Source organism: Pseudophryne corroboree, chromosome 9 (assembly GCF_028390025.1).
Source record: "Pseudophryne corroboree isolate aPseCor3 chromosome 9, aPseCor3.hap2, whole genome shotgun sequence".
NCBI lineage: Eukaryota > Metazoa > Chordata > Amphibia > Anura > Myobatrachidae > Pseudophryne > Pseudophryne corroboree.
The window spans coordinates 358,737,050-358,761,274 of record NC_086452.1 but is presented as its reverse complement, the minus strand read 5'-3'; the positions used below and the strand labels follow the sequence as shown (position 1 = coordinate 358,761,274).

At 40.7% G+C, this 24,225-nt stretch overlaps 1 protein-coding gene across 1 annotated transcript in view; it reads right to left on the bottom strand.

Moving 5' to 3' along the window:
• Positions 1-21,168, bottom strand: part of CACNA1I (calcium voltage-gated channel subunit alpha1 I) — a 699,757-nt gene extending 678,589 nt beyond the window's left edge. Inside the window, exons 1-2 of the mRNA XM_063940720.1 lie at positions 21,062-21,168; positions 19,263-19,396 (exon numbers count right to left, since the gene is read on the bottom strand). Coding sequence (XP_063796790.1) covers positions 19,263-19,396; positions 21,062-21,154 — 227 coding nt within the window. The 5' untranslated portion in view covers positions 21,155-21,168. The remainder of the gene's footprint in view (positions 1-19,262; positions 19,397-21,061) is intronic.
• Positions 21,169-24,225: the final 3,057 nt, after the last annotated feature.

Below are 24,225 nucleotides of genomic sequence, written 5' to 3'. Positions count from 1 at the left end.
AGAACCCTTAACTACATGCCCCGATAAAGCGTACATAGGTATATGGATACAGTTAAGTAAACGAATACCCCAATATTGAATATTAACAACAATATTCAACCATAACAAAGTCTCTGAGTTTATATCATGAGATCAGTGTTATAGCCTTAGTGGTCTTTGCTTTTCAGCTCACTTAATAGGTTAGTGATGAAATGTTCTCTGATAGAGGAATATATGTTGTCCATCAAATATATGCTCCACTATATACTGTAGCAAACACTTTTTATAAATATGTGTTTCTTTATACTGTACATACATTGTGTCACATGAAAATCAAAAGGGATACAAGCAAAAGAAAGGGTCTACAAGAATATACATTGTAGCAGAAGAATGGGAATATTAAGGTGAGAGCATAAGTAATAGTGTTAATAATAATAATAATAGATACTAACAAACTAATTACACAAAATAGCAATGTGTAAGTAAAAGTAAAAATAATAACATTAGTAATAAGCTGCAGGAACCCAGAAGATGTGTGTATGTTACTTTCACAAGAAACAGCAGTCCAACTAAAAATAAGCCTACACTATATTGAACTGTTTATATTTTTATTATGGTTTGTGTGCTTTTCTGCCCTATTGAACGACAGTAATAATGCATCCATTTATAACAGCACTACCAATATATCTCATCCCAGCCACCCTCGGCATACTGCTTCTACTGTATATACGGCCCCCAACAGTGTGTATTTATGTCCCAACCAGTAGCCATGCTCCACCAAGCACCAGGGCCACACACTGCTATTGACGATCTATACAACTATCTAGAAATAAGATATACAATACAGATACGATTTTAGTGACTAAAATACAAAACAAAGAGCATTATAGTGACTGTTATACAATACATAGCAAATTCTAGTGACTAATATTCAAAAATTCCTGTCGCAGCAACTGTTGAGCAGGACAGTTTTGAAAATTTAGCTCATCTCTACCATTTTCTTGAGAAGTACCACCGCCATTCTAGTTAAATATGTGATAACTAACTTCCTATGCATTTAGTCAAACTTAGGCTCTTCCAATCTCATCCTCAAAAACATTCATGTTACATTGTTAATCAATATTAAACAACAATATTATAATTAGATACAGTATGTCTGTATCTAAAATAGAGATGTGCAGGCTCTGATCTCATCTGAAATTTGCCGATCTGAGGGAATCCAAGCAGTGTCTCTGGTTTTCCCACCAAACATCATTATCATTCATTATCAGCATTCTCGTGGGTTTTGGATCCCATATAAGGACCCCGCTGCGGTGACTTGGCGCCATTTCTAACTGTCCACACTGCTGTACTGACTGCTGGGCAGTGCTGTGTTGTGTCCAGTGGCTGCTGTGGTGTGTATCCAGTGGTTACAGTGGTGTGTATCCATCCACTCAAGTGGCTGTGCTGTGTCCAGTGGCTGCTGTGCTGTATCCATCCACTCCCTGTGTCCAGGGCTGTTGCTGTCTCCATTCACTCCTTATGTCCATCCACTCAAGTGGCTGTGCTGTATCTAGTGACTGCTGTACTGTGTCTATTTACTCCAGTGCTGCTGACATATCTGTCCATTGTTCTTACACTCCAGTGCTGCTGATGTATCTATCCAGTGTCCATCCACTGTCCATTGTCCATACACTCCAGTGCTGCTGACATATCTGTCCAGTGTTCATCCACTCCAGTGCTGCTGACGTAGCTGTCCAGTGTCCATCCACTGTCCAGTGTCCATACACTCCAGTGCTGCTGACATATCTGTCCAGTGTTCATCCACTGTCCAGTGTCCATACACTACAGTGCTGCTGACATAACTGTCCAGTGTTCATACACTCCAGTGCTGCTGACATATCTGTCCAGTGTTCATCCACTGTCCAGTGTCCATACACTACAGTGCTGCTGACATAACTGTCCAGTGTTCATACACTCCAGTGCTGCTGACGTATCTGTCCAGTATCCATACACTACAGTGCTGCTGACATATCTGTCCAGTGTTCATCCACTGTCCATTGTCCATACACTACAGTGCTGCTGACATATCTGTCCAGTGTTCATCCACTGTCCATTGTCCATACACTACAGTGCTGCTGACATATCTGTCCAGTGTTCATCCACTGTCCATTGTCCATACACTACAGTGCTGCTGACATAACACAGTGTTCATACACTCCAGTGCTGCTGACGTATCTGTCCAGTATCCATACACTACAGTGCTGCTGACATATCTGTCCAGTGTTCATCCACTGTCCATTGTCCATACACTACAGTGCTGCTGACATATCTGTCCAGTGTTCATCCACTGTCCATTGTCCATACACTACAGTGCTGCTGACATATCTGTCCAGTGTTCATCCACTGTCCATTGTCCATACACTACAGTGCTGCTGACATATCTGTCCAGTGTTCATCCACTGTCCATTGTCCATACACTACAGTGCTGCTGACATATCTGTCCAGTGTTCATCCACTGTCCATTGTCCATACACTACAGTGCTGCTGACATAACTGTCCAGTGTTCATACACTCCAGAGCTTCTGACGTATCTGTCCAGTGTTCATACACCGCAGTGCTGCTGACGTATCTGTCCTGTGATCATCCACAGTCGAGTGTCCATACACTACAGTGCTGCTGACATAACTGTCCAGTGTTCATACACTCCAGAGCTTCTGACGTATCTGTCCAGTTTTCATACACTGTCCAGTGTTCATACACCGCAGTGCTGCTGACGTATCTGTCCTGTGATCATCCACAGTCGAGTGTCCATACACTACAGTGCTGCTGATGTATCTGTCCAGTGTTCATACATTCCAGTGCTGCTGACGTATCTGTCCAGCGTTCATCCACTGTTCAGTGTCCATCCAAAATTTTTTTTAAAGTTTAAAAAAAATGATCTTATATTAGGACATTTTTTATATTGTTGGCAGGGAGATACACCTATATCCTTTATAAAGTGAAAAAAGTACAAGATAAAGAAGAACAAGTATGTTATTTATAGAAGTGTGTATACTAAAAATGAAGTTTCTTGTGTGTCTTATTCGGAATCACAACTCGTGAAAGTAATTAAATATGTCTTATGTGCGATTCAGTGCCAAAAATAAGTATACCTATATGTAATTATACAGATATACAGTATGTATTCTGTATTAATTGTGAACATACTTTATGTGATATCCATGTGCAAAATTTAATATGTCTTATATAGAATTTAAAAATGTGGACATAAATAAACTTCTAGAATATAGTTACGATTATGTATAGTATATCTCTCTTCTCAAAACATCCACTTGTATGTTAACCAATACCAACGCATTCTAACACACTCTGGGGCAGATGTATTAAGTCTAGAGAAGTGATAAAGCAGTGATAAGTGCAAGGTGATAATGCAGCAGCCAATCAGCGTCAATATGTAAATTGACAGTCAGGAGCTGACTGGCTGGTGCGTTATCACCTTTCCCTAATCACTGCTTTATCACTTCTCCAGGCTTAATACATTGTTCCAATCCATACTCACATGTATAGTTTACCGTCAAATTATTTAATTTAATCTATCAGATCAAGCAATATATCTGGAACTAGTGCTACACAAAATAAAACAATAAATAAATATATAAATATACAATATTCTTTATAAATGCAAAATAGTCATCAAATTATATTCCAGAATATGCTGCTGCATTGGCATTCCACTCCAACACCTTGTTGGTATCATGCCACTATTATACTCTATGAACCTTAAACAGATTAATATGATCAAAGTAATTGGGTTGCCAAACTCCCCCTATGATCTTGTCTTGTTTCAAATCTGGATTTGATCCAAGGGCCCCATATTTTCTAAAACTTAAGTTCTGCTTCTCTAACTTTGTATACATATTTTTGTTGGACCATTAGCCTGACCAACGATAACCATGAGGAAAGGACAGGACTTTCAGGAGCCATCCATAGCTGAGCTATGTAGACTCTAGCAAGTGCACACATATTTAATATAAATTGCTGTTCATATTTATTAACATTCTCTCCAACCATCACACCTAGGCAGCAAACCTGCAGGGTAAGCAGTGTCCGGGTAATTCCCAGCTCATTTAAAACAGATTTAATTTGATCCCAAAAGCGACTTATCTTACTACAGTACATCCCCATAGGAGATGCCAAAATGTACTGGTTCCTAGTTCCTGTCACGATCCAGGTAATTCCTTATCGGTATTTACCTTCCAAATGCCTCCTGAGACTGTCCCAGCGTTCCAAGCCTGGATTCCATCTGCACTGTCTGTGTACAGCACGCTGTATCTCATTGTCTCGAATCTCTTTACTGTGATTCTGGCAGCTTCATGGTTAAAACTCACATGCAAGTTACAAACAGTCTTTCCCTCCAAGTTCAAACATGGGCGCAGCCATGTTTGTTTTCATCACATGTTACTTTCCAGCCTATCAGCTGCACTCTGGTTTCTGCCTAATTATTCAGCAGCTGCACTCTAGACTCTGCTTAATCAGCCAGCCAATCCCTGTTTCCCAGCTGGTATAAATATCCTGTTCCTGGGCTGGAAAGTTGTCAGTGCTTCAATTGTCATCCTAGTGATAGCAGTCTCTCCTGATTGTGGTGATCGCCGTTTGCAAGCTCCACTAGAGACAGGCAACAATTCCTATCCTCATGGTGCAGCCTGACTCCACAGTATCCCATTATTGCATCCTGTGTCTGACAGATTACTACAACTCCGGCTTCCAGCATTCCAGCTTCCAGCGGTGCCCTGTCTCAATATTCCAGTAATCTGTGCACTCAAGCATCTCCTGTATATGCTCCTAAGCATCTCCTGTATATGCTCCTAAGCATCTCCGGTATATGCTCCTAAGCATCTCCGGTATATGCTCTCAAGCATCACCCGTATATTCATCGCACTCAAGCTACATTTGTGCATTCCTGCACTACCAACTCAGCTCTACTATTGGACCAGTCCCATCTGGCACAACGCTGCAGTTCAGTCATCAGCTTCTGTTTTCCATCAGCTACCCAGTGCATCGGTGTTGGTAAGGACATATCATCTCCAAGTCCTTCAAGACTGTGTTTAATTATACCACACCTAGAGACTGCCTATATGCACTCCTGGGAACTGTGACTTATACGCTGTTCTTATTATTGCTAACTGCCGACATATGCTTGTGAGCTGAGTTACAATAAAACCTTTAAACTTTCCTTTGTTGTCGTGGTCACGCCTTCGGGCTTTGGTGCTGCAGGTCCATACATATGTCTAGGAGTCCTATCTCACCACCCAAGTTCACATACACCTCAGTCCCTACAACTGAGGCTTCCCACAGCTGACACCAGCCCTCAGTTGTGACAGTTCCTAGTATACATTTGGGACATACATCTGAAGAACGACCTCCAAATGTAACTAAACGAGCTGGCATATAATATGTACAGTGGAATAGGAACAGTGGAATCTGCTGATACTTGATTGAAGTAGTAGACTCACTAGGTGATTTTAAAGTAGAAGTCCAGGTCTCATCATCAAACAGACCCATATCCCCTTCCCACTGATGTCCAAACTTAGGTAGATCATTAATATGATATGAAGACATTATAAATGAATATGAAAGGAATAAAGATTTTCGGGGGCCTAAAGCTAATAAAAACACCTGTAATGTTGACGCAACTAGAAAAGGAGAGGTCTTTGAAAATTGAGTGGCTAGAGCGTGTCTAAGTTGCAAATATCTGAAGAGATTGTGCTGAACTATATAAGAAACGTAGAAGGTAACTGATACTCCATACCAAGTTGGGCAAAAGAACAGAGTTGGGCAAAAGAACGGAGAGTAGTAACATCGTAAAGTTGCCCAATAGTGAATTTTCCTTTGGGTAGCCAAACTAATTCTGGCCGCAATGTCCCTAGATCAGGTAAAATCTTTGAGCTACATAGGGAATTATCTGGATCTATTCCTGAGGACCCTACCATGGAAGACACTTGTTTTCAAACTCGAATAGCTTGCAGTAAAAGTGGAGGGCTAGTTTTAATAATATTGCCCCCCAATAAAGCCTGTCAGTCCAGAATAGATAGTGTCAGTCCAGGCTAGAAATGGGAAACTAAAATAGAGTGTAAAGTATACCCTGACAAGTCTTGAAGCCACCATTGTAAAAGCACCAGTTGAGTAGCATAGTAATAATTTTGACATTTCTCACAGTGTCCTCATAGAAAAGCCTCTTTTACCTCCTACCACCATTTCTGCACCATCTGCACATGTGGGGAGCAGTACAAGTAAAGATGGTGATGAGGACATAAAAGAAATTGAGGATGCTTGCTGTGAAGTGGAACAGGATGAGGGGATATGTACGTACTACTACTATCTGACAATGAGGATGTTGATGATGTTGTTTGTATAAGTTAGCCACCAGTGGCTACAGTTCTTGGCTGTTATAGAAAAGAAAGTGATTGTGGTCACCTCTTGGGTGTGGGATTATTTTTAGCCAAATCCTGGCAATGTTTGTGAAGGCATCTGCTCCATTTGCGAGGCCAAAGTTAGTAGAGGTAGGGACGTTAGCCATCCTCCATGTTACGACATTTGTGGTGAGTTCATTAAATATATTTTACAAGATTATAATGTTAATAACACCCTTGTCATCAACCTCATCATTAGTGACCAGAAGCAGTCATTCCCAAAAAAATTGGTTTGTGGGGGCCCAAACAAAACAAGCACTTCATCCACAAAAGTGTCAGTCCATGTCGCTAAGGTGCTTGGTTAGTTAAACTGTGCATGTCCTAGTTTATAATTTTAGTTTTTAATATTCAACATAAGAGTGGATGGAAGAGCCCAAGGACAATTCCATCTTGCAACACTTTTCTTTTCACAATGAGCTGTATTTCTGAGGTGCATTGATGATTGTCTATTTTGCATAGATAACATCACCTCTGATAAAGGGAAAGTTTACTGCTGAAAATTTTAAAATTGGCAACATTGGAATCCACCATTACAGAAGTCTCTATACTTTGTTGCACTCATTAACATGAGTCTTTTTCCACATTTCATTAGTTGCTGCTTCAAATGTGTTTTTAAGTAGCTTGCATAAAGCAGAGAGTATTCTCCAGTGTGCTGGAGTAAGGTACATTCCCCCTCCGCTCCCTATGTTACAGTTTCTTCATGCGTAGGTTTTGATGGCTTGTTGCTATTCCTCCATTCATTGAAGCATATAAAGGGTACAATTCCACCTTGTCACTGCCTCTTGCTTCAGTTGGTGGCATGGGAAATGGAACTGTTCTTGCAGCTGCTGTAGTCTTCTACATGTGGTTGCTGAATGAATGCTGAAAATATCCAGAAATTTTTCGGGCCACAGACAGCATCTCCTGCATGCCCTGTCATTTAAATAAAAAATTCTGAATCTCCAAGTTTATCGTGTGGGCAAAACATGGGACGTGTTCAAATTCACCCAGTTGTAATGCTCTCACAACGTTACATGCGTTATCGTAAATGGCAACTCCTCAGGAGAGTCTTAGCGGGGTAAGCCATCTTGATATAACATCCCTGAGTTTTTCTAACAGATTGACACTGGTATTCCTCTTAGTGTAGCGAGTGATACAGAGAGTAGCCTGCCTGTGAGTGAGCTGGCGTTTGTTTTTACATACTGCTGCTGCTGAATGCAATACACTCACTCAGTGGGCTGTCACAGTCATATAATCAATAGCTTGACCACTACCACTTGTTCGCATATCTGTGTTTAAGTGGATAGCGGATAAAAAGGCATTTTGTAGGCCAAAATTTATGGTTTGGGTTTTTTTTTTAATGTCCAGGTACAGGCAAGGTATTGATTTTCTGGTAAAATGAAATTGAAATGTAATTTGGTATTGGGGACACAAAGTAAGTTGCCCCTTCTCCTCCTTCTTAAATTTTCTTTAGCAAACAATTAAATCTAAAACTAATCAATCCTTCTTTCTTATACAGGAACTAGGGCAGTATGGATAGTGTAATGGTTAGCCTTACTGCCTCATAGCTCAGAGTTCATGAGTTCAAGTCCTACCATGTCCCTAACCATGTGGAGTTTGTATAGTCTCCCTACATACCGGTAGGTTGACTGCTAATAACAAAAAAATGAACCCTATTGTGCATTAGATGTGCCAAGTAGTTCTTATTTGCCATCAAGTTGTAAGGTAATCCTTCTTTCTTTCTTTTACAGCAACTCAGAAGAGAACAGTCAATGAAAGAAAAAAGTTTGATCATTACCATCCCCAACGACCTTCTTGATTAACATTTTCTGGATTAAAGAATAAAATTAAATTAGTTTACGAATCAATCTTATCTTCCTTCTGATCTAGTTCTTAATTAATGAACATTTTCTTGGTTACTTTCTATGAGTTTGTACAGTATATTAAACTGCCATCCTGTCTCTCACAGCACTGCCACTCTGTTTCCCAGATGTACCATGTTTGAAGTTGAACTGCCACGTGTTTGTGCCGTCCTCTGCTGTCGCTTAGCTTAGTTAGCCAGGTAGCTCGGGGCAACCTTTTGGCCTAAACTAGATGAAAACAGTATTGTGAGCTGTGAGTCGGTCAAAATTGAGTGAAAATGCCTAGAAATGAATGTAACGTATGAGCAAAAAAATGCCTACATTTTGAGACTTTAGCCGTTTTTATAATTAAAAAAAAATATAAAAAAAAAAATATATATATATATATATATATATATACAGATCCAAAAGCCAAAACTCATGAGTGTGGTTTTGGCAAAACCAAAACCGAAATCACAAAGTTAATAGTGATCCAAAACCAAAACACTGGGGTCGGCGCACACATACATTGTGCATAAACATTGGTGTAGCTGCCCACGACACCTCCTCTGCAGTCTGACTCTGGCAACAGCATAATACATGCCTCCCAACTGTCCCATTTTTTTGGGACTGTCCCACCCGCGGGCCGCAGTGTCCCGCGGTGGGTGGGGTGGGGGGGCAGTTGGGAGGCTCCTGGCACTCTGCTCTGCCTAGCCGAGCAGTGCTGCAGTGGTGAATAGACGCTGTGCGCATGTGCACAGTGGCTATTCATGGAAGACAGAGGGGCTGGGGGCATGGCCAGCAGTTCACAGAGCGCTGGACATGCACCCAAAGTGACGAATTTGTGAGGCATGGCTTGTGGACAAATCATCCCTGTTAAGCCACACCCATTTTCCCGAGGTCACGCCCCCTCTCGGGCACTGGAGCGGCTTCGCCACGCAAGAGTCCTGACTTCCCCTTCCTCGATGTTGCGAGGTATGATAATATAAAACATAAATAGCCATATTTGTGGCTACTTTAAAGTAAGTAACAGTCTTCCTTGTAACAGAAAAACTGTATCCATTGTCAGGCCTGCTACACTTCCTCTTCATGGTACCTCCTTTGATAGGCAGCTTAAACAGTGCTTCCTATTATAACTAAATGAAGTGTTCCACATTCAATTCGGTATCCGTTCACATGGTCGACCATGTTATGGTCGACAGTCATTAGGTCGACCACTATTGGTCGACATTGACATGGTCGACATGGACACATGGTCGACACATGAAAATGGTTGACACGTGAAAGGTCGACACATGAAAAGGTCGACGTGAGTTTTTAAACTTTTTTTCTTTTGGGGAACTTTTCCATACTTTACGATCCACATGGACTACGATTGGAACGGTAAAGTGTGCCGAGCGAAGCGGTAGCGGAGCGAAGGCACCATGCCCGAAGCATGGCGAGCGAACGCGGTGCACTAATTGGGGTTCCCAGTCACTTTACGCAAAAAGCGACACCAAAAAAGTTAAAAAACTCATGTCGACCTTTTCGTGTGTCGACCTTTCATGTGTCGACCATTTTCATGTGTCGACCATGTGTCCATGTCGACCATGTCAATGTCGACCAATAGTGGTCGACCTAATGACTGTCGACCATAACATGGTCGACCATTCATACCGGAACCATTCAATTCAATGTGTCTACACTGAGCAATTAGAACCCTGTGGACACTAGTGCTCTTCTACCAGGAGAATGCCACACAGGAGCACTCAAAGGGCTTTTTTGGCACCAGCGGCGTCTGTTACAAAAACCGCAAGAAGTGGAACATCAAAACCAAACATGAAACATTACAAAACAATGATTGTCTTTCTAGGTAAATAAATACTACTCTGATCAATAAAATGTAATCTCACACAGCCTTTCAAAAGGATTGCTTCTGATGACAATTCTGCAATGAATACCCACAGTTAGTCATTTGAGAAGATCGAATGCATACACTTGTAAGATACGGAGCCACATAACAGTTTCTGTCATTTACTCTGCAGTAATTTGTAGTGATGCTATAACACATGTAATAATAATGCTATGCAAATTGTCAGTGGTGCAGGAATATATATACTATTTGCTATGCAAAGTCTTGGCTGCAAACGTTTTCTCAGTAATACTACTATATACGCCTGCATATGCATGGTATTTGTTTGCTGACACAGTGATTTATTCTTCTCTGTATTTCTTTGACTCTCATCCTGAAATTTCTGTTTATCTCACTCCTCACTGCCCCTTTCTGCATCTTCCTCCCCCGGCATGAAATGCTGTCTTCCCAGAAAGAAATTATACAGGTGAGAGGAAAGATAGGGAGAACTAGAGCAGAGAGACACAGAGAGATCTTTGTATCCTATTCGATTCACAGCGGCTTATGTGAATCGGATAAAAAAAAAAAGAATCCTGAGATCAACACTGTAGAACAGACAAACCCTTTCTATACTCTTGGTTATACATACTGAGTAATGTTAGTGAAAGGGTTAACTTCCATACAGAACCCTGAATGTGGAACCCAGAAGTTGGCATAAACCACAGAATCACCCATTTTTATTTGTTTTTGGTTTGAAGAACTGAAATTCCAGAACTGGTACCGTTGTATGGAGAAATAAGATTACTGCCCTCTTCTTCTGTCTATAAAACTGTATTTAGATTCCTTACTGTCATCTTTATGTCTATCCAGGTTAACTCTTCCTTTATCTACCCACAAACAGCAAGCTGTACACTACCTCCTGCAGTATCCTTTAGGGAACCCATGTCTCATTAATGTATTCATTATTTCTTTAAAGGGGGTAGTGAAAAAATGTACCAAAGAGTTCTTGTAATCAAGGTTAAAGTGTACAAATAATCTATTTAATAATCAGTGATGACCTGTACCCTCTCCAGTGCACAGTGGTAGCTGGCAGGCACCCCCTTCCCCCCCCCCATCCCAAAACCTCCAACACATACATACATACATACACACAAACACACACACCCAGAGACAATGGGGGTCATTCCGAGTTGATCGCTAGCTGCCGTTGTCCGCAGCGCAGCGATCAGGCTAAAAATCTGCATTTCTGCGCATGCGTATGCACCGCAATGCACACGCGCGACGTACAAGTACAAAGTCCTTTGTGGTTGTGCACAGGTTCTAGCGAAGCTTTCAGTCGCACGGAACAAAACAAGAAGATTGACAGGAAGTGGGCGTTTCTGGGTGTCAACCGACCGTTTTCTGGGAGTGTTTGGAAAAACGCCGGCGTGCCAGGGAAAACGCAGGCGTGGCTGGGCGAACGCTGGGCGGGTGTGTGACGTCAAAAACCATCCCACCAACGTTAGAAACAACGCACACGAAGAGTAGGTCCAGGGCTGGTCTTGTTCTGCACAAAATGTTTTTGCAGGCGCTCTGCTGCACAGGCGTTCGCACTTCTGCAAAGTGAAAATACACTCCCAGGTGGGCGGCAACAATCCGTTTGCACGGCTGCTAAAAACTGCTAGCGAGCCATCAACTCAGAATGACCCCCAATGGCTCCAACAGCAACTGAGACGGGACTGACAAGGATGAGAAGTTAGGTCTCATTTGGTGATGTTTCTTGCCCTATTCAACAAAACTAGCCCCACATGAAAATTAAGCTGCCATCTTGCTAGTACAGCCTGTGGCCCTTAAGGTGGTCATTCTGAACAATTCATCTTGTAATAGATTTCAATGTAACAATTTGATGTGGTTGGTAGTCAAACAAAATTGTCCACTTGTCAACCATAACTATAATAGAAACAACTGTATCAAACGCACAAGGAGTCATAGAAAATAAACCACTTCATTCCATTTTATCCACTGTGTATGTGAACTTCTTATCCAACTGATAAATACCAAGATAACAAAATAGAGAAAATGACTACTGTGTCAGCATTCTCTGGTTGTCATTCTTACTGTCTACAGATCATACCAAACCCATTATTAGCACTAAGACAAAGTTAATATGAAAAAACATACACTATGAATCAAAAAATGTTTCTGGTAAATAATAAATAGAGCATACGTATGAATATCAGCATAAAAATAAAAAACAATATTATTACATGACTGTAGTCAGCATCAGGCAATTTTAACTAAGACTGGTAGGTACCTGCAAATTGCAAAGATGATGCAAATAATTTTAAAAATGCAATTCAAATACAGATGGGTCCATGTTTATTTTGACCTTCAATAGGTTTAACTGAGACTGGGCAGTCGGATTTAATTCCCTGCTGTAATGACTTAATCCCGTAAGCACGTATTGTTCTCTGTATTGTATTGCAGCTGAGAACAATAGATGAAGGGTTTATGTTAATAAACCATGTTGTGTCTAGGTGCAGCAAACTAGTCAAGATAACCGTGGACCCATCTGTACTTCCATATGAATACATAAATAAATTCCATTATGGTCAGTGACTAATCCATGGCCCTCATTCCGAGTCGTTCGCTCGTTCTTTTTTTTCGCATCGCAGTGAAAATCAGCTTAGAGCGCATGCGCAATGTTCGCACTGCGACTGCGCTAAGTAATTCTGCTATGAAGAAAGGATTTTTACTCACGGCTTTTTGTTCGCACCGGCGAACGTAGTGTGATTGACAGGAAATGGGTGTTACTGGGCGGAAACACGGCGTTTTATGGGCGTGTGGCTGAAAACGCTACCGTTTCCGGAAAAAACGCAGGAGTGGCCGGAGAAACGGGGGAGTGTCTGGGCGAACGCTGGGAGTGTTTGTGACGTCAAACCAGGAACGACAAGCACTGAACTGATCGCACAGGCAGAGTAAGTCTGGAGCTACTCTAAAACTGCTAAGTTTTTTTTGTTCGCAATATTGCGTAAACTTCGTTCGCACTTTTAAGATGCTAAGATACACTCCCAGTAGGCGTAGACTAAGCGTGTGTAACTCTGCTAAATTCGCCTTGCGACCGATCAACTCGGAATGAGGGCCCATATAATACTTGAAAGGATAATAATACACACTCACAGAAATAAAATGTGGCCTATGCAACTAATAGCAGCAGCCAGATATCAAAATTGCAGTCTGACTTGTTCCTTAAGTGCATGTAAATATTATCTAATGACATATAAGGATTATTATAGTATCAAACACAGGAAATGCGCAGGAACAAGCCTTAACCTACCATTTCTGAAGACTTGTATGCTGGGCAATAATTCTGTGGGTGTGCACATAAAAAGAGCTGTAGAGTGGTTGAGTCCTTACCCGAGACTATCAAATCACATAGACACCACAACTTGCTCATTTCACTCACTTTGGAGATTTGTCTGGGCTGATAAAGGTCAGGACTATCTCTTTGCACCAAATTGAGTACTTTATGTATATATACAATATATATATATATTTATCATTAACAGTTTCTCATATAGCGCAGCATATTCCGTTGTGCTTTACAATTGGAACAATAGTGATAACACAAAACTGGGTAATAACGGACAGACAGAGGTAGTAAGGCCCTGCTTGCAAGCTTACAATCTATAGGTAAATAGGCATTTATGTACAAGGAAAGGTGCTATCTATTGCATAATGGTCCAGCCAGATTGCAGAGTTTCTTGTCAGGCTGTATGATATGGTAGGACTGTATGATATGGCCACACAGCAATGTTGACCAGAGGACAGGAGGATGTCAAATAGAAGAAAAAGAAAATGCTGTATGTGAGGATGTGTGGACTGTACAGCGGGTATGTAATTAGGGGGCAGATGTATTAACCTGGAGAAGGCATAAGGAAGTGATAAACCAGTGACATGTGCAAGGTGATAAATGCACCAGCCAATCAGCTCCAATATGTAAATTAACAGTTAGGATCTGATTGGCTGGTGCCTTTATTACCTTGCACATATCACTGATTTATCACTTCCTTATGCCTTCTCCAGGTTAATACATCTGCCCCTAGATAGGCTAATTGAGTACCCCACCTTGAAGGTTGGTGTAATAATTAGCATTACTGCCTGACAGCACTAAGTTTGGATTACCACCAGTGCCCTAAGTGTCTGCAGTTTGCATCTTCCACTTGTGTTTGTGAGGGTTTCCTCTGGGTGCACTGTTCCCACAATCCAAAAAACTGTTGGTAGGTTAACTGGATTGTGGTGAAAGATTAACCCTAGTGATATGTGTGTGTACATTAATGTGTGTGTGTGTGTGTGTGTGTGTGTGTGTGTGTGTGTGTGTGTGTGTGTGTGTGTGTACATGTGGTAGGGAATATAGGGGGTAATTCAGAGTTGATCGTAGCAGCACATTTGTTAGCAGTTGGGCAAAACCATGTGCACTGCAGGGGGGGGGGGGTAGATATAACATGTGCTGAGAGAGTTAGATTTGGTTGGGGTGTGTTCAAACTGAAATCTAAATTGCAGTGTAAAAATAAAGCAGCCAGTATTTACCCTGCACAGAAACATAATAACCCACCCAAATCTAACTCTCCCTGCAAATGTTATATCTGTCCCTCCTGCAGTGCACATGGTTTTGCACAACTGCTAACAAATTTGCTGCTGCGATCAACTCTGAAGTACCCCCATAGACTTTAAGCTCCACTTTGGCAAGGACTGATGTGAATGGCAAAATATTATTAAATAAATAATATGTTACATATTAGTCCTGATTTAGAGGTGGAAGTAAAGCAAAAAAGAGCAAGTAACTTTGCACCTAGGTAATAACATGTTGCACTGCAGGTGGGGCAGATGTAACATATGCAGAGAGTTAGATTTGGGAGGGGTGTGTCCAAAATGAAACCTAAATTACAGTATAAAAATAAGCTTGCCAGTATTTGTGGGCTACATGCAAAAGCAGCCGGCATTTACCCTCTATGCAAATAATACATTTATTTGAACCAATTGCCTTGCAGCATGGTTTACTCTTTTTTGTTTTACTCCAACCTTAGAATTGGACCAATTGTTTTCCAGTATATGAATGGAAGACAAAATATACCAAAAGCTAAGGCAGGGTTATCTTGAAGAGGGTTATGTGTTCTTACAGTGACCTTCATTTATAACAAACACACGCAGGCAAACACACACACACATGGAAGAAATGAAGGACCCCCATTCACTGTTGTGATGAAGAAAATAGAGGAAACTTTTAATCCAATCTAGTGAAGATAGCCTAAACTAAGGGAGTATCCAATTAGACCTGAAAATTTGGTGGGCATTTTTCACCATTTTTTTTATCCCCAATTTGTTTTCTCAAGCTATTCAATTGGCCCCCGGTTTTGTCTGCCGGAAACAATTTCCATTTTTGTGTGAAAACACATAGGATCCACGAAATGTCATGGACGTATGTGTATTCGTGGCTGTGATCGTGGAAAAAAGCCTGCTTATCACGGATTTGGTTTCAAATAAAATTCTCGATAAGTGTCGGCTTCAGGGCTAATTGGATAGTCCCGGGAGAGGAAATTAGCCTTGGTAAATTACCGCAGTTAATTGGATAGCTGAAATGGATGCCTTTGGCTGAAATGGATGCCATTTTAATTACCCAGATATAAACTGGAGTAACGATTCATGTGATAAAGCGACGGGCAGCAGGTTCTTAAGTATGTTTAGGGATCTCAGTTAGTCGAGGACCCAACTAGGGGTAAAACTACCCTGGATCTAGTAATTACTAATAATGTGGACATTATATCAAACACTAAAGTTGGGGACACTTTGGGTAACAGTGATCACTATATGATAACATTCGACATCAGTTTCAGGAAACATAGCTACAGGGATTCCACCAAAACTTTTAACTTTAGGAAGGCTAATTTCAGTATGCTTAGATGTGCACTTAACGACATAGAATGGGAGGTTCTGTTTAATAACAAGAACACTTCGGAAATGTGGGATGTTTTAAAAGCAATATTCATAACTTTATTCCCATGGGCAGTAAACGCAGGAGTATTAAACTCAAACCAATATGGCTTATCAAAGAAGGTTAAGGCAGAAATGGATTAAAAAAAGCGGGCTTTCAAAGCATTTAAATCTAATGGAAAGGAGGAGTCTTTCAAGTATTACAAGGAGTGTAATAAGAAATGCAAAAAAGCAATAAGAGCAGCTAAAATGGAAAATGGAAAGCAAATTGCTATAGAGAGTAAAACCAATCCTAAAAAGTTTATTAAATGCATAAACGGTAAAAGGTTAAAAAAGGAGAATATAGGTCCATTAAAAGATGAATTAGGAGAATTGATAAATGATGACGAAATAAAAGCGGAAATACAGAACAAATTCTTTTCATCAGTATTCACCAGTGAAGAACTGATGGTGGGAGTAGAGCATAACAATTGTGACAGTAATGATTCATGGTTAGATACTTGTTTAAGCGAAAAAGTAGTCCGGGAGAGACTAAGCAAAATTAAGATTAATAAATCACCTGGTCCTGATGGACTTCACCCGAGGGTTCTTATGGAGCTTAGTTCACAACTAGCACGACCCCTATACTTGATTTTCAATAGTTCAATTAGATCAGGCATGGTACCGAAGGATTGGCGTATAGCTGAGGTAGTGCCATTATTTAAAAAGGGATCCAAAAATCTTCCAGGAAACTACAGACCAGTTAGTTTAACATCTATAGTGGGGAAATATTGGAAGGAATTCTAAGGGACGGCATACAGGAGTATCTACAGTCCGCTAGGATTATTAGCAAGAACCAGCATGGGTTTGTGAGGGACAGGTCATGTCAGACTAACTTAATTAGCTTCTACGAGGAAGTGAGCAATAATCTTGATCAATGAAAAGCAGTGGATGTGGTCTTCCTAGATTTTGCAAAAGCCTTCGATACAGTTCCTCACAGGAGACTGATGATCAAATTAAAGGAGATTGGCCTAGGAAAAACTATTTGCACATGGATAACCAGCTGGTTGGATAGCAGGGTACAGCGAGTAGTGGTCAACGGGAAGTCCTCAAGCTGGTCCCCAGTAGTCAGTGGAATACCACAAGGGTCCGTACTCGGACCACTACTGTTCAACATATTTATCAATGACCTAGAAATAGGCCTGGAAAGCACAGTGTCAATCTTTGCAGATGATACTAAACTGTGTAAGGTAATTAATTCAGAATTGGACGTGGAGTCCTTGCAGAATGATCTATCTAAACTTGAACTCTGGGCGTCTAAATGGAAAATGAGGTTCAATACAGACAAATGCAAGGTTATGCATTTTGGGACTAAAAACAAACTTGCATCCTACATATTAAATGGGGAACGCCTAGGGGAAACAGAGTTGGAAAAAGATTTGGGGGTATTCATTGATAATAGGCTTAATAACCATACACAATGTCAAAACGCAGTAAAGAAGGCAAGTAAGGTGCTAGCATGCATAAAAAGGGGAATTGAGACAAGGGACTTGGATGTAATCATGCCGCTGTATAAGGCATTGGTACGTCCGCACCTGGAATATTGTCTTCAGTTTTGGGCACCATTGTATAAAAAAGGCATCAGTGAACTCGAAAGTGTTCAAAGGCGAGCTACTAAATTGATTAAAGGCCTAGAAGGACTGGACTATAAGGAAAGACTTACTAGGCTGAATATGTATATACTAGAAAAGAGGTGCCTAAGAGGAGATATTATTAATATCTTCAAATATGTAAAGGGACATCACAAAGAGTTATCAGAGGAATTATTTATTAAAAGAACACAGTTTAGGACACGTGGGCACTCGCTGCGACTGGAGGAGAGAAAGTTCCGAACGCAATGGAGGAAAGGGTTCTTCACTGTTAGGGCAATTAGGTTGTGGAATTCCCTGCCAGGGAAGGTGGTAATGGGGGACTCTGAAATTGGATTTAAAAAAGGAATGGATACATTTTTGAATGAAGAAGCTATCCAAGGTTATAATATTTAAAATACCAACGTGGTTAATCCGGGGGTAACATGAGTTATAGTAGCTAACTAGTCATAAAACATTATTCAGCAAGAATGTAGAATCATCACAACTTTAAACAGGTTGAACATGATGGGCAATTTGCCTCTATTCAACCTCAAATACTATGTTACTATGTTACTATCAGGTGAGTGAAGGTCCATCATTTCTTTCTATGTTTCATGGGAACATGATACTCAAATATGAAAAATTGTATCCAAAAATCCACTTTAGACAGAGTTTCAAAGAATATGCAAGAAGAAAGTAAATAAATGTTGCACACGTACATGACCACCAAGAATTTCCGACGGCATGCACTGTGAGAAGTGCTGCTAAACATGTTATATGAAAGGAAAGGTAGGCATTGCTGGAAAAGACAGTGATACATTTCAAATAAGATTTAGTATACATTTATATTTTAGTCATAGTGCCACAAAATCCAGAAACAAATGAGCATAATAGATAACAGAAACCATACCTACTTTTTTGTAAATTAATACGTTGCCGTTTCTATATCATATGGTGAATTGCTCAAGCAATCTAAGTAAACATACTGTAAATGCTTGAATTTAAATATCATTCATTTACTGTAGCTAATGTCTATCACTCTCACTTTTCATGTATTTTTTCTTAGTAACTAAGGCCCAAATGTATTACGCCTTAAAAAGTAATACAGTGGCGACAGAAAAAGAGTGATAAATGACCAGCCAATCAGCTCCTGTCATTTTTCAAACACAGCCTGTAACATGGCAGTTAGGAAGCTGATTGGCTGGTGCATAATCACTTTTTATCTGTCTCCATTTTATAACTTTTTAATTCTTAATACATTTGGGCCTAACACATAACAGGATTTCACTGCCACCTATATCATATGATCAACACAACATGGTCATTATCATGATGAGTACATTTGGCATAGCAAGAAATTAGAAATTGTGTATGTTAGTAGCTCTATTTGTTACAGTCAACATTTCAACACAGCAATCTCTGCATCTTTCCATCCACCATACTGTATTTCCTATTTAATGCATCTTATCTGGAATGTATCCTCACTACCAAGTTCTTATCTTTGTTTCCAGAAACTAAACCATACCTTGGTAATACCATGACCTTCCAACTTTACGCACATCCACTGGACTCATTGTGAGATATTCAAACATTTACTCACCCAGCCATCACAATGAAGAAATCCAATCTATTCCATGTATCTCCAAGGTAACATTTCTTCCCAAAAATCCCCAAGGCCACCATCTTCACCACCATCTCCATTGCAAAGAAGATGAAGATGAAGTCATCAAAAACCTAATATTATTAATGCAAGAAGAAGAATTTGGTTAGGAGGCAATCCAAATATACAGCGATACTACATATCACTTAATTATATTAGTGAACACAAACAAAGCCACGGCCAAGAAACTGTGGCTACAATGTTTATTGCTATTATGTTTAGTATTTTTTTGTTTTTGTTTAATAGAGGTATGCATGGAAACATTTAATATGCTTGTCCAACTTTGGAGAATCCAACCCTAAGGAGTGACCCCGGGTAGGTTTTTTCTGCTTGATATTGGACAATTTATCTTATATAGAATGGAGAGAAGCTGCCAACTGACAAACTGTAGATCACTTCCACATTCTCTAATACACAACACCTTCTGAGTTAGAAAAACCTCCTAAATTGATGGATCTCATTTTCAGGGACCCAAGCTTTAGTTCTTTAAAAAACCCATAGGTAGTGTAGTGGTCCTGAAAGCTATAAACAGCACAAGGTTGTCAGATAGCTAAGAAACCATTTAGTAATAGTAGGAATGGAAGTCTGTGATTGGGCAAAGGAGAACCTCTCTACATCAGATAAAGCGAAGCTATAAAACTTACTTAATGTTAACCAGGCCGCCACCTTATAAGTGGGTCTTACAACATGAGTGAACATTTTCCTATTCAACAGTCAACATATAACATTATTTAAGGCATGGGATTTATAACTACTATGCTCCAGATACTGTTATGTATTGTAGGTTTCTAAACTGTGATCTGTGTCTTGTTTCCCTTTGGATGGCCCTTACTAATGCCATTGGCTTTCTAACAATGCAAAAATCATGGGGCCTAATTCAGATCTGTTCGCTCGCTAGCTATTTTCTGCAGCGCTGCGATCAGATAGTTGCCGCCTATAGGGGAGTGTATTTTAGCTTTGCAAGTGTGCGAACGCATGTGCAGCCAAGCAGTACAAAAACAGTTTGTGCAGTTACTGAATAGCTCTGACCTTACTCAGCCGCTGCGATCACTTCAGCCTATTCGAGCCCGGAATTGACGTCAGACACCCGCCCTGCAAACGCTTCGACACGCCTGCATTTTTCCAATCACTCCCAGAAAACGGGTCAGTTGCCATCCACAAACGCCCTCTTCCTGTCAATCTTGCGATCGGCTGCGCAAATGGATTCTTCACTAGAACCAGTGCACAGCAACGATCCATTTTGGACCTGTACGACGCGCCTGCGCATTGCGGTGCATACGCATGCGCAGTAGTTACCTGAACGCTGCGCAGCGAAAAACGCTAGCGAGCGAACAGATCTGAATTAGGCCCATGGTCTCCTATCTAGCTGTGTAATAAATTATTTTTAATGATACTATACCGTTAATTGTTTTAACTAACATGAGGACCGGGATGTAATGAAATCCGACTTTGGCGGCCATGCGGGATGCCGGTCGAACTCAGACTTTTTTAAAAGCGACGATCATGTAAAAGGCTTAACCATGCCTTGTACACGATTTCCCATTTAAAAAAAACATCCGAGTTCGGCCGGCATCCCACACGGCCGCCAAACTTGTTGCATCATTACATTCTGCCCCATATACAGTAATAATGACACTTGACATAAACTGTTCTGGTTTTCTATTTGGATTGCTTTGTCCTTATCTAGTTTCTGTGTGGCCAGAGGGTTTCATATGTTTCATGACATTGTAAAAACTTACTTGTAGAATTTGGCACCGATCAGATGAACAGTCAACATCTTCACAGGGTTGGAACATTCCAAGAGTCACACAGTTCAGGAGGATTACCATCATGCTCAGACACTCAAACCACGTGAGAGAATTAAGGTTAAGGAAAGTAATGACCAATATTCCACCATAACATTGCACTTTTTCTGTCATGCCATTAATAGAGGTGTGTAAGTATCTTGGGCACAACATGAATGGATAAAAATCATAACATGTACAATAACTACAGTACTATAGCTTTTATAATGTTACAGTACATAGCAAGCTCATTACAGTTTAAATAAACCCATTTGGAGGTTTTCTTATTAGATCTGAATCCACTAAAGGTACATGTAGTTTGGAGTCATTGATCACTTTTGCACTTTGAGTAACAAAAAGTAATCCACTGTCACTACTAGTAGCTCAAATGATGTATGTGTACCCCATGGTGATAATTATAAGCTTATCAGATGTGTCCTAAACAATTCCATTACTCTAAAAATGTAAAAGGTCACAGGCAAAGTACTATTGTATAGGAAATAACTCTCCAAGGTAACATAACAGATATGTATAAACAGCTATGATATTATCCATTATCAAGTACTATTATTATTATTGGATTATTATAATTTCTTATTTATATGGTACCACAAGTGCTCCATAGCACCCTACACAGTACATAAACAGTATGAACAAAACAAGAAAAGTGACTTACAGTACAGCACAATGAAGGACATGGACAAGTGGTCTAATTCAAACCTGATTGCAGCACCAAATTTGTTAGCTAATGGACAAAACCATATGCACTGCAGGTGGGACAGATATAACGTGCAGAGAGAGTTAGATTTGGGTGGGTTATATTGTTTCTGTGCAGGGTAAATACTGGCTGCTTTATTTTTACACTGCAATTTAGATTTCAGTTTGAACACACCCCACCCAAATCTAACTCTCCCTGCACATGTGACATCTGCCCCACCCACACTGCACATGGTTTTGCCCGTTAGCTAACAAATTTGCTGCTGCTGCGTTCAGGTCTGAATTAGACCCAAGGTCCATAAACATTGCTGCAGCAGCAGTCAAAGGAGCTTATTCAGATTTCTTAGCAAACTGCAGGTGTGGCAGATGTAACATGTGCAGAGAGATTTAGATTTGGGTGGGGGGTGTCCAAATTGAAATCTAAATTACAGTGTAGAAATTAAGCAGCCAGTATTTGCCCTTCACAGAAACAATATAACCCACCAAATCTAAATCTCTCTTCACATGTTACATCTACCCCACCTGCAGTTTAACATGGTTTTGCCAAATTGCAAACTTTTTTTGATTTGCTAACATACCTGAATAACCCCCATAATACCCAAATAAGCAACACAACTCAAGGGCAGGGTTGGACTGGCCCACAGGAGTGCAGGGGAAACCACCGGTGGGCCCCACTGTCTGTGGGCCCCTTCCCCTCCACTATGGATCAGGTTCCAGACTGTGCGCTTGAATTGTACATTATACATGTTACCTTATACTGCACAGGACTATGGTGTATTACTCTGGTACATTATCATGCATGCATTAGCAGTATTTACTATATATATTTATCAAGGGGCCCAGACCATGCACTCTCTCATGGTTAGGCAAACCAATGTGGCGGCTTGCCACACCCCTTCAGGAGACCGGCCACACCTCTAAACGTGGGCCCCTACCACTGCATTTCCTCCGGTGGGCCCTTTATGCCTCAGTCCGACACTGCTCAAGGGTTTGGCGCCGTTGTAGGCAGTGGGGTGGAGATGATGGTATACGTGAGGAAAAGCACATGAGGGAAGATGGCCCTGCTCATGAGAGCTTACTAAAGTGATAAAATCAAATTTAAAGTTCAACTATTCCCTAAATATATCTGATGACATCACTGCTCACAGATTATTAGTGCTAACTCAATGATAACCACTTAGAAATGATAACATCATATTCACTCACTATAACTGATGGTATCACTATTCACTAATTCAACAATTATACCTAATGACATCACAAATGCAAACATTATTTACTGGAATTTAATAACGTGGTTTATAGTTAGAATAAAAAGACACCCTGCTGTTTGAGTAATGTATAAAGTACATGTTTCATAATAAATATGACTTCATTAATTATGACTTTTCTAGAAACAAATTGTTTTGATTTTAGAATATGAAATTATATTGTCACACGTATTCCATCAGACTTTATTAGCAATCCCCACTTCACTTGTGTCAGAGCTCTGCTGATTGGAAAGTTAGTCTGTTTTAACTGTATTTATTCTGTTACATTATATTTATTTACAATACAGTAGTGTAGCTGCATCATTTCTAGACATTTTGGAGACATTATAATTTAATGCATAGCCCGTCAAATAAATCAGAGCCAGTGGCGTCACAAGGCGGGTGCGGGGGGTGCGGCCCGCACCCGGGTGTGACACCTGGAGGGGGTGACACCAAATGTCAGCTCCTCCGTAGTGACAGGACCCAGGTGCTGCAGTGTGAAATTCCGCTACAGCACCCGGCTCCTGTCATAGCAGAGGAGCCGACAGCACACTGAGACCGTCTCTGGGGGAAGCCCAGCATCTCCGGAGATGCTGTGCACGCCCCCAGAGTGACGATACCAGTATCCCCGCGAAGCCACGCCCCCTAGCTGTAAAGGCCACGCCCCTTTTTTGCCGCGATCGCGGCAGTACATCAGGGGTGCGCACCGGGTGTCACCACACCTGGTGACGCCTCTGATCAGAGCTACTGTATATAAGTTAGAGGCATTCATTCTCCTGAGAATGCCCACTGTATATACTGTAAGTCACAACATATAGACCAAAGCATAAAGATCCTGGGCATGGAGGCAAGTGCTGATGACACAGCCTAGTGTCACCTTTCTGAAGGTTCTAGTTCTCATATCAATTACTGAGAGTTTCAAGGATGGTCAAAGTGACATTCCTGTGACAAATAAACCAACCCAGAGCAGTTCTGATTGAGCAGTAGTCATGGTGCTGACTTGGTAACAAGGGAGCAAGAGTAAAAATTGTTTTTTCGGGAAAAGAAATGATGTTCCTTAATAAATTATCTACAATTTAATGAAAAACAATCTGAGAGGGAACTCATAAAAATTCAGCATCCACTGTTTCTTTTACTTATGTAGACATACAG